The 12,203-nt window shown below is 40.7% G+C and overlaps 1 protein-coding gene across 1 annotated transcript in view; it reads left to right on the forward strand.

Annotated features, from left to right (window-relative positions):
* Positions 1–12,203, forward strand: part of MTMR8 (myotubularin related protein 8) — a 56,137-nt gene that overhangs the window by 29,882 nt on the left and 14,052 nt on the right. The window contains exons 6-7 of the mRNA XM_040323957.1: positions 593–727; positions 10,175–10,307. Of these exons, the coding sequence (XP_040179891.1) occupies positions 593–727; positions 10,175–10,307 (268 nt within the window). The remainder of the gene's footprint in view (positions 1–592; positions 728–10,174; positions 10,308–12,203) is intronic.

The following is a 12,203-nucleotide window of genomic DNA, read 5'->3' on the forward strand; positions in this document are numbered from 1 at the left end:
GGTGAAAACGGTCCGGCGGACCGGTTTCATCGTACATGTATGCTCGTCTGTACAAGGCATTCCTTTCATTTCCCTTCTAAATGTTTTTTTTTGTTTGTTTTCTTTGTCTGAATTTCTCACTTCCTGTTCCTCAGTAAGATGTTCTGGCTGACTAACCCCCAGCCAGAACAGCTCGGATGATGGGGGCACGCTTACTGAGGAGAAACGGGAAGTGTGAAATTCAGACAAAGGAAAAAAAAACATTTAGAAGGGAAATGGAAGGAAAAGGTAAGTGAACCAACAATGCACTAGATTAAAGGAACCTATTTAGAAAATAGAAACAAACCTTTACAACCCCTTTAAATATAAAAATGTGCACACTGGTCACTAGAGGTCTCTGTGAAATAATTCTGCCTTGTTTCTCACCTGTTGAGATAAGCGATTAGCCACACAGGGAGGGCATTGCTTTCAATGAGTATACATTTGATGTAGCGTTGCTATGTAGAAAGCGGAGCCTGCATGCTCTGTGTAATGAGTAAATATGTGTGACCATGATCTAAAATAAACCTGAAAAGACTGCACGCTTACATTTTGCTTTATCTCCTTTTTCAAGGCTGCTATTTGCAGGTGTAGCCAGCCTCTCTCTGGCTTCAGTACTCGTTGTGTGGAAGATGAGAAGATGCTGGATATAATCAGCAAAGCCAACCCCGCAAGCCCCTTTATGTATGTTGTAGACACGAGGCCCAAGGTATGATTTGTGTACACTGCATTGATGTTTGTGTTATTGTGGTATTGGGGAAAAATAGAGATGACCAAAAGGATAAATTCATACATTATAGCAGTGTTTTTTAAATCCTTTTTTTTTTTCAGTCAAGGCAACCTTTAGAACTGTGCACAGTCCAGGGACACACCAGTCTGAGGGCTCATTCACACCAGGAGGTGCGTCCGTCACACGTTGCATTTTGGTTGCCCTCAAAAGGCCGGTTGTATCTGCACTCCACCATAGTGTTCAGTCTGAGCAGGGAGCGCAGGGTTCAGGAGTGCGCTGCGTAGGGAGGCCAGGGTTCAGGAGTATGCTATACACAGTGTACAACAACTGATTTTCACCTGGGTTCTGACCTCACTGCTCCCCCCCCCCCCTCCAAAAAAAAATAAAAATCTGTGCTAGAAGAAGGAATTGGGGGGGGGGGGGGTGGCATTTGGAGGGGGAGAGTTACAATCTAAGATCACTGAACTCTGCCACACAGATTACATTTTAGGGCTTCGTCAGACCAGGTGCAGTGAGGTAATGTGCAAAAAGACAGGAATATAAAAAAATTATTTTATTACACAAAATAGAAAATATACAAAACAGATCACAGGCTATCCCCCGGGGCATACGGTGTGATACTTTTTGCTGTATTACTCTGGCCTTATTGTCTTTGAGGGCTCCCCAGTACATAATTGTCTGGATCCAGGTTTGGTACACTTGGTTGTACTACACCGGGTGCTTTTTTTGCTTCCGTTCCTTCCTTGGACTGCCCCGGAATTAATGTTCCTCTATTTTTGAGCCTATGGCTTGGTTTTAATATATGGTGCCCTCCCGCAACTGATACTCTGGGTGGGAGGGAGCTTTTTCTTTGGAGCTTTTTTGGAGATATTTCTGGCCACTTTCTACTATGTATGGAACTCCTCTATCTATGATCTTCCCAACATATATTTATATGATCCAGATTATTTTAAGATGGTGAAATGTATTTTTCTACTATTACTTTCTTCTGCTCGTCCTGAAGAAGCCTCACGGTGAACCGCGTAGACGACGCACAGAGGATATTTTCCATATTTTATATTCTGTATGGTTTTTATTGATCTGTTTTGTATATTTTCTAAATAATTTTTTGATATTCCTGTCTTGCCTCCAAAGTCCAACCATTGATTACCGTTTTTTCGTCTCGTTAAAAGAAAGTATTGGTAATCGGTATCGGCGAGTACTTGAAAAAAAGTATCGGTACTTGTACTCGGTCTTAAAAAAGTGGTATCGGGACAACCCTAGTGACATTGCTCTTTTGATGAGTTGATGCTATCTAGTGTATCTGCATCTCCATTGGGCACTGTGGTTGCTCCTGTAAATCCTACATTACTACTGTGTTTTGTATCTTCTTCAAGAAGGTAGTAACACTCTACCTGCTAGAAAGGCAAGTATTAACCTGTTTATTTTGCTGTCAGTTGATATTTCTCTTTACTATGCCAACAGGGTTACTTTATTAGTCTGCTTAGCAAGTGTGTGTGTGTGTGTGTGTGTGTGTGTGTGTGTGTGTGTGTGTGCACCAGTTATTTGAACACTTTCACTATTTTCAGATGACATTTTATCCAGCTCTGATGCAAGTAAAATGTGTCTTAGTTTTATTTATACACACAAAGTAAAAGGACAAAAAAAACTTGTTTTCATTACTGGATAATATATTAACACATAAAATGGTAACATAGTAGGCTTGTTTTCAGGCGTTGGCTGGCTTCTGTTCTTGCCTACACACATCTGCTGTAGTCTACTTGTAAGCTAAGAATAACTTTACATAAACCCCTTAAATACAGACTTGTGTTATGTTTTTACTGTAAATTTTCTTGTTGTCTCTTGGACTTATTTGATCTAGCTATTCATTTAGATCTAATGCCCCAAATACGATGGTCAGCAGCACATCAACAACAAAATGATTGTCTGGTGCATCAATGAATTTATTTTTTCGGTTAATCTTCCAAAAATAGAACACTTCTTTTTGCCCTTTTCATCGATTCCACTTGATTGCATTTTTTTTATTTCTTTTTTTTATTCATGTTGGCCATTCACACCGGAAAATGGACAGAAGTTTTTGAGCAACAGACACTTTTACAGTTTTCTCATTTAGAGTAATTATGTGAAAATTGATTGTTGAAAACTCACAAGGTGCAATATTGTGTGTATTTGTGTTTTTTTTTTTCTATCGAGTATCTATGCGACTGATTCATAGAATCAGTTACGCATAGATATCCCTAAGATCCGACAGGTGTAATTGTTTTACACTATCGGATCTTAGGATGCAGTACCGCGGCCGCCGCTGGGGGGAGTTCGCATCGTAAACCAGCGTCGGGTATGCAAATTAGTAGTTACGGCGATCCACAAAGGTTTTTCGCGTTCGCTACGTCGCTGCTAGTCTAGTTTCCCGTCGCAAAGTTAGTCGTCGTTTTTGGTGCCCTAACTTTACACGGCACACGTATGTGCTGTATAAAGTATGGCCGTCGTTCTCGCGTCGAAATTTGAAAATTTTTCCTTCTTGAGTAAGACGTCCGGGAATACGGAAGTACGCTACGCACGTCGCCGTTCGAAAAAATGGCGTCACTTCGCGCAAAGCATGGCGGGAAATTCAAAAGGGAGCATGCGCAGTATGTCCGGCGCGGGAGCGCGCCTAATTTAAATGGCACACACCCCTTTGAATTACGCGGGCTTACGCCGAAGGCCGCCGGCGGAAGTTTTCTCACAAGTGCTTTGTGAATCAGGCACTTGCGATGAAAACTTGCGGCGGTGTAACGTATCTACGATACGTTACGCCGCTGCGATTCTACGTGAATCTGGCCCTAAGTGTCCAGTCAAATGGATTGTAGAATATTATGCATGCAACAATCAGATAAAAGGATCAACAAAATTTGTGTATGTGTTTGGACAACATTAGAGCCAATGTACATACAGAATGTATTTAATTAGTCTGTGCTTTGCGTCTATCCTTCCATACAAGTCACCTTGGATGCCTGTGTCGGATGATTTCCCCCATGCCTGCACACACAAACCCTAATACCTGTCATGAGCTTCACACTTGGCAGTTTAAGTTGCTTTCAGGAGCTTTAACAGCAACCTACGACTTTAGTCAAAGGTTTGAAACAATAAAACTTATAATGGTAAATTGAGAAGTGGTTGGGGGGAGGTGTCTGCCGCAAATTGAGAAGCGGGGGGGGGGGGCCTTTACAAAAAAAAGAAGAAGTAAAGAAAAAGAAAAAAAAATATATATATATATAAAGGGCGGTAGCCATCCGGGGGCCCTGGGGACCTCTGGGCCTTTTAATAAAAAATATAAACAAAAATAAACATTTATAAAATAAAAAAAGGGGGGGTTGCCAAATGGGGCCCTGGGGACCTCTGAGCCCTTTAATAAAAAAAAAGATTTTTTTTTATAAAAAAAAAAAAAGGGGGGGGGGTTTCCATCCGGGGGCCCTGGAGACCTCTGGGCCCTTTAATAATAATAATAATAATAAAAAAAAAATATATATATATATATATATATATATATATATATATATATATATATATATATATATATATATATATATATATATATATATATATATATATATATATATATATATTTTAAAGGGGTTGCCATCCGGGGCCCCCTATTGGACGGGGCCCATGGGCTTGAGCCCAGTCAAGCCCAATGGTAAGTCCGGCCCTGCCTACAGCAAATATCTGCAGCACTTTAGCCAACTAACACTTTTTAGATGTGTAGCCTGCCACTAGTTCTTAATAATTATCCACGAACCAAAAGAAACAAGTAAATTGCCATTTACTATCAGCAAATGGGGACTTTTATGGATCCACAGGATTGCTGAACAATAAATGATTTATTACAAAATGGAGCCAAAAGCTGCCATAGCTACCTGACCATTTCCGTCATAGGTACAGTAGGATTCCACACACAAGTGGGTGGTCCTGCAGGTCCTAGTGGATAGTCCCAGATTTTGGAAGATCTGACCACCAAAAGACTTTTCCATAAACATGCATGATACAGGATCTCACAAAAACGAGTACACGCTTCACATGTTTGTAAATATTTTATTATATCTTTTCATGTGACAACACTGAAGAAATTACACTTTGCTACAATGTAAACTAGTGAGTGTACAGCTTGTAAATTTGCTGTCCCCTCAAAAAAACTCAACACCCAGCCATTAATGTCTAAACCGATGGCAACAAAAGTGAGTTTACCCCTAAGTGAAAATTTCCAAATTGGGCCCAAAGTGTCAATATTTTGTGTGGCCTCCATTATTTTCCATCACTGCCTTAACCCTCTTGGGCATGGAGTTCACCAGAGCTTCACAGGTTTCCACTGGAATCCTCTTCCACTCCTCCATGACGACATCACAGAGCTGGTGGATGTTTGAGACCTTGGGCTCCTCCGCCTTCCGTTTCAGGATGCCCCACAGATGCTTAATAGGGTTTAGGTCTGGAGACATGCTTGTCCAGTCCATCACCTTTACCCCCAGCTTCTTCAGCAAGGCAGTGGTCGTCTTGGAGGTGTGCTTGGAGTCGTTATCATGTTGAAATGCTGCCCTGCAGCCCAGACTCTGAAGGGAGGGATCATGCTCTGCTTCAGTATGTCACAGTACATGTTGGCATTCATGGTTCCCTCAATGAACTGTAGCTCCCCAGTGTCGGCAGCACTCGTGCCGACCCAGACCATGACACTCCCACCACACTTGTCTTTGTACTCCTCACCTGGTTGCTGCCACACACGCTTGACACCATCTGAACCAAATATGTTTATCTTGGTCTAATAAGACCACAGGGCATGATTTAAGTAATGCATGTCATTAGTCTTCTTGTCTTCAGAAAACTGTTTGCAGGCTTTCTTGTTCATTATCTTTAGAAGAGGGTTCCTTTTGGGACTATAGCCATGCAGACCAATTTGATGCAGTGTGCGGTGTATGGTCTGAGCACTTGACAGGCTGACCCCCCCCCGACCACCACCACCACTTTAACCTCTGCATCAATGCTGGCAGCACTCGTATGTCTATATCCCAAAGACAACCTTTGGATATGATGCTGAGCACGTGCACTCAACTTCTTGGTCAACCAAGGTCTGTTCTGAGTGGAACATGTCCTGGTAAACCAATGTATGATATTGGCCGTCGTACTGCAGCTCAGTTTTAGGGTCTTAGCAATATTCTTATAGCCTATCTTTATGTAGCGCAACAATTCTTTTTTCAGATCCTCAGAGAGTTCTTTGCCCTGAGTTGCCATGTTGAACTTCCAGTGACCAGCATGAGAGTGTGATAGCAATAACATCAAATTTAACACACCTGCTCCCCATTTTCAACTGAGACCTTGTAACACTTCACAAGTCACATGACATCGGGGAGGGAAAATAGCTAAATGTGAGGGGTGTACTCACTTTGTGAGACACTGTAGATAGCTACTGTCCAATTTATCAAATGGATTATGCTTATTGTTTTGAAATAATTATTGTATGATGTTTGCTGGTGTTTCCTTGAGCAGATATGAGAACTGCACATTCTTTAAAACAATTGTGTGGATTATCTTCTGCTGTATCATGTCTGTGGCTGGACTAAGGTTAATTTCATCATAAAAAAACAAAACAAAAAATTTGAATTTGTTTGGGTAGTGGAGAAAACCAATCATCCAGAGGAAACCCACGTAAAGGGGACATTTAAACCACTTATAGATGAGAATCGGACAACAAACTCTGGTGCTACAAGTTAGGGGAGCATTGCGATGCCAAAAGCTAGTCTGGAAAAATAAAAATCTGGAATTATGGTACAAGCAACAGATATGCTTTTCTTTTCAAAGATAACTTTCCTGACTCCAGGGCAGGGTTAAGATGTCAGAGATCTCATCTTGCGGGATAGATAAATGGGATAATCCAGAGGGTGGCCCATCCTATGCCTTGTCCTGTGTGTCTAAGGTAAGGTTTCTGCCTTATTCATTCTCTTCCAAAAATATCTTCCTCCGCAATCCTTATGCCGCATTCATACGATCGGGCATTCTGACAACAAAACCGTGGATTTTTTTCAGACTGAACATTGGCTCAAACTTGTCTTGCATACACACGGTCACACAAATGTTGTCGGAAATTCCGATCGCCAAGAACACCGTCACGCACAACACTACGACGAGCTGAGAAAAATTAACTTCAATGATTCCGAGCATGCGTCAAATTGATTCCGAGCATGCGTATGATTTTTGTGCGTCGGAATTGCATACAGATGATCGGAATTTCCAACAAGAACTTTTGTTGGCGGAAAAATTGAGAACCAGCTCTCAAACATTTGTTGTAGGAAATTCCGACAGCAAATGTCCGATGGAGCCTACACACGGTCGGATTTTCTGACAACAAGCTCACGTCGAACATTTGTTGTCGGAAATTCCGACCGTGTGTACACGGCATTAATCCACACTTTCACACTGAGGCACTTTACAAGCGCTATAGTGCTAAAAATAGTGCCCTGAAAGAGCCTCTCCTTTCACTACAGTGTGAAAGCCTGAGGGCTTTCACACTGGAGCGGTGCGTTGGCAGGACTGCTAGCCGCATCTTTGAGGCACTGTAGGAGCAGAGTGTACACCGCTCCTAAAGCGCCCCTGCCCATTGAAACCGTGGCGCTTTTGCCGGCAGTTTTAACCTTTTTTTTGGCCGCTAGCGGGGGTTAAAAGCGCCCCACTAGCGGGCCGAATAGCACCGCAAAAACTACAGTAAAGCGCAGCTAAAAATAGTGTTGCTTTACCGCTGACGCTTCAGTGTGAAAGCGGCCTAAGGGAGCTTCTCATGTAAAACCCTCTGTCTTGCCTGATGTTTTCTGTATTTTAGACACCCCCCTTTTCCCTTTCTTGTAAAGGGCCTTTTTGGATATTGTAGAAAAAAAATAGAGGTCTTGAAACCAAGACCTTGCTTCTTGTCTAAGGCGGTTCTTTTCCACCTCAATAAACATATGGTCCTCTCTTCCATTTGTCCGGCTCCAAAACACACCAAGCAGATTTACCTACCTTGCTTTGGATGTGGACAGGGCTCTCTTGAACTACCAGGCAGCCATGGCTTCTGTTCACAAAACTGAGCACGCTCCACCATTGCTAGGTGAATTGGACAACTTCTTTCCAGGGCCTAGACCGTTAATAAAAGGATTCCTCCTTTTCCTATCAGAGCTCATTCCACCTTCCACCATCTCTTAGGCCACCACCCGGGCTTCTTTGCACACATTCTGTAGGTTTTATCAAGTGAATGTTGAGGCCTCAGGAGATACGAGCTGCAAAGTCCCTTTTATACTGTCATCTAAGAGTTTTTTGTTTACTCTTAACCCTGATTTATTGTGGGCTTGTTGACAGCCGGTTTTCTTTGTTGTTGCCCACTTCTGAGTTTTATTGCTTTGGGACTTATCATGCCATATGAATACAATCCTATGTCCTGTCCCTTATGATTAAGATGAGGGGAATTTTGAATTACCTGTTGGAGTACAGTACAAGACACAGGTCCTCCCCCTCTGTCTCCTGTGGCCACTCCTCATAGCTTGCATAAAAACTAGAGTATAACGCAGTGGGTGCATCAGGGTTGACCATGTGCAATCACCTGAAGATAGCCTGCATATAACCATAGTCTATGGTGTACAAGCCCTGTGTCCTGTACTGTACATCAAGATAAGGAATTTACTGGGCGTTTGCTGGGAATGCACAAAATCTTGTAATATGCCACATTTCACTGTTCATTTCAACTGCTGATACAGCCCCTTTTTATTCAGAAAATATTTTGTGTATATACTAAATACAAGAGTTTATCAAAATGGACAAAGTGAGATCCTGGTGTTCATCTCCTTTCCCATGTATTTATTTTTTTATGATTCAAGTTTAATTTTATTTTCAAAATATAGACGGTACATTCGATACTCTACAAAAAAAATTCATTATATTGCATTACACAATGACATATTTAGTATTATATTCTCTCTAACAATACCGTGGTCCAAATCAAAGAATCATTCAATAGTTAGATATAAAGAATACAACAAAAAATCACATGTTTCTGTAAACCAACCAAACTGAAATCGAGTAAATACCCGTACTTTCCCATCCCCAATCATCCCCCAAGTTTTGTTCAAATTCATTGTAACTAGTATTATGAATCACACCAGAAATTATAATATTCGACTCCATGAATATGATAAATTCATAAATAACCCTCCTACATTCCCTACACCATATCTGGGTCGAGTCGTTTCAAGGGAAGCATAGCATCTTCTCCATCTATTCTTCCCCCCAATTCCAAAACAATCTCCTGAAGTGAATTAGAAAGGATAAAATGAAGAAAATGAGAAAATAAACATAAACTATGGTATACTTATACTTTCGATCAAAATATTATCAAACAATTAATTAAAAAATGTATTTGAGGAATCGACTTCACCTCTAATATTCTCTCCTCAGATTCCAGGAGTCAAAAAATACTGCTATCAGAAATTTCAGTATACCTAAATTGACTAAAGAATGCATCCATATGGATAAAATAAAATTTTATATGAAGAAAAAAAAAAAAGAACCAACCCATAAATAACAACACATTTATGTAAAGAAGGTTCCTTGTGTTATTTATATAATATAAAACAAATTAAAGAAATTAAACCAAAAGGAAAAGCAGGTGAGGACGGAAAAGTAAAGAGAAAGAAGGGTAGACAGCCTACCTGCCAAAGTATACAGCAGTAAGTAGCGAATTGCTTTTCTGAATTCACATGGTATTTAAGATACCCAAGTACTTCAACCATGGTTCCCAAATCTCATTAAACTGATTATCTGAATCTAACAGAAAGCCTATCCTTTTCTCATGTTCCATTATCCAAGTGACTTTCCTTTTCATATATAATATCGAAACTGTCGGTTTTTTCCAAGCAGCTGCTATAGAAATCCTGGCTGCCATGCATTTCTATTCAGAGAAAAGCTTGTATTCCCTGAAAAGAATACAAGACATTTTCTGAATTGAGAAGAATGGAGAGCCAATCAAGTTTAAAGCTGACAGTGAAATGTTACTTACTATAATGATGATATCATCCTCCGCAACCTTCTGGACATGGTTCAAAAAACGAAAAAGGGGAAACAGGGACGGGGAAAGCACTCACATTGGCCACATCCGTTAGTAATATAAACAAAAAAGGAACAATTACTCAAAAAAGTAGCAATTGATTGTCGGATTTTGGAGGCAAGACGGAAGTATATAAAAAATACAAATTTATTACAAAAATACAAATTTAACAAGAAACAATATAGATAATAAAACCATATAGATTGAATAGTATATATGGACAATATTCTCTGTACATCTGGACATGGTATACTAGTGCACACACTTTTTAGGTTCAACTTTAAGCTTTGATGATGTGTTCATTGTCTAACCGCCTTTCAATTTTAACCCAACAGCTGAATGCAATGGCAAACAGGGCAGCAGGGAAGGGTTATGAAAATGAAGACAATTACCCCAACATCCGTTTCCAGTTTATTGGAATTGAGAATATCCATGTGATGAGAGGAAGCCTGCAAAAACTCTTAGAGGGTATGCTTCTGCGTTGCTTTGTTTTCCTAATGTGCTCCTAATGCCTGTATTAAAAGCTATGTCACCTTTTTGTTTTATGCATATTTGAAGAAATAGCCAATTTGTTGATGTTACCAAATCGGATTCTTTGTTTCATGTTCGCAATGTGGTATGGCATATTGAAAGGAAGAATTTGATTGGGACAAGAATGGAAAGTGTCCTACCTTTCACTGTTCATTTTCTAAGCTCCTTTCTGGAGAGACCAGAGCTCTGGGAGGATTTTTAACTGTTGGATAGATGGGAGAATGAATTGGGTCCAGTGGCCTTGGTAACGTCGAAGAAAGGATGCCATTAGGGGCTTGACTGCAAAGCAGGACTTTGGTTTTTGGTAACAACAAATGAAAATATAAATAGGTAGATTCAGGTACCTATGCCTAACTTTGCGACGGCGTAGCTTAAAGGCATTTAAGCTACGCCGCCGTAAGTTAGCTAGGCAAGTACATGATTCACAAAGTACTTACCTGCTAAGTTACGGCGGCGTAGACTAAATCGGCGGGCGTAAGAGCGCCTAATTCAAATGTGTTTGAGGGGGGCGTGTTGTATGTTAATGGGGCTTGACCTTACGTTTTTTGCGAACTGCACATGCACAGGGCGCCTACATTTCCCAGTGTGCATTGCGGCTAAGTACGCCGCACGGACCTATTGATTTTGACGTGGACGTAAACTACGTAAATCCCGATTCAATGACGACTTACGCAAACAACGTAAAAAAATTGAATTTTGACGCGGGAAAGGCGGCCATATTTGACATTACTATTCCAATAGGGCCTAGCTCTAACTCTACGCGGCCTATCTCTTACGTAAACGGTGTAAAAGTACTGCGTCGACCGGGCATACGTTCGTGAATCGGCGTATCTCCTCATTTACATATTCTACGCTGACCGCAATGGAAGCGCCACCTAGCGGCCATCCAAAATATTGCAATCTAAGATAGGACGGCGCAAGCCGTCGTATCTTAAATATGTTTAAGCGTATCTCTGTTTGAGCATACGCTTAAACATAAGTCGGCGTAGATTCTGAGTTAGGTCGGCTTATCTACTGATAAGCCGGCCTAACTCTTACTGAATCTACCTAAAAGTATACAAGAGAGCTGAGGTTAGTTTGTAAGTTTGCTCCATGTAACAAAAATGCATGGGTTTCTAGGAGGGTGATTGAGCTTTGATGACAATCCAAAATAATATATACACACAAAGATATTGCCATGCGATAGTATTTTCTGGAGTAAAGCTTTCCTTGGACACTACAATTTGGACTAAATCATTTGCATAAAAACAGTTTAAGTCATTATTCTGTGAGATATCCTGCTTTGTCTAAACTTTACTAATTGATACCAGGTTGACTTTTATTTTCTATTAAGCCGAAATTTGTTTTAAGTGCAGGTTTAACCATGTATGGCTTTATTACCTCATGGTAACCAACTACAATTTAATGTGCAAACATCAGACAAGTATAAGATGGATTGTGATTGGTGGCTATTGTTTCCTGAAACTAAAGCTTTACACATATGTTAGGCTGTACAATTTCCTTTAGATAGTGGGTGCTCAACCTGTGGCCCTCCAGCTGTTGCAGAACTACAAGTCCTGTCAGCATGCTTCTGCCTTTGGAAGTCATGCTTATAACTGTCAGCCTTGCAGTGCCTCATGTAACTCGTAGTTCCTCAACAACTAGAGGGCCACAGGTTGAGCACCCTTCCTTTATAGATGTACCAAAATCATGTACTATGAGGGCCTGCCTAAGCCATCTAATTTGTACTTTAGGCGAAACTCCAGGGAAAATAAAAAAAAATTTGTATTGCGTTAAGTACAAACAAGTTACCTCTAATGATGTTTATCCAAGGTCCAGGTCACTGCTGTGTAA

This window comes from Rana temporaria, chromosome 9, assembly GCF_905171775.1.
Source record: "Rana temporaria chromosome 9, aRanTem1.1, whole genome shotgun sequence".
Classification (NCBI taxonomy): Eukaryota; Metazoa; Chordata; class Amphibia; order Anura; family Ranidae; genus Rana; species Rana temporaria.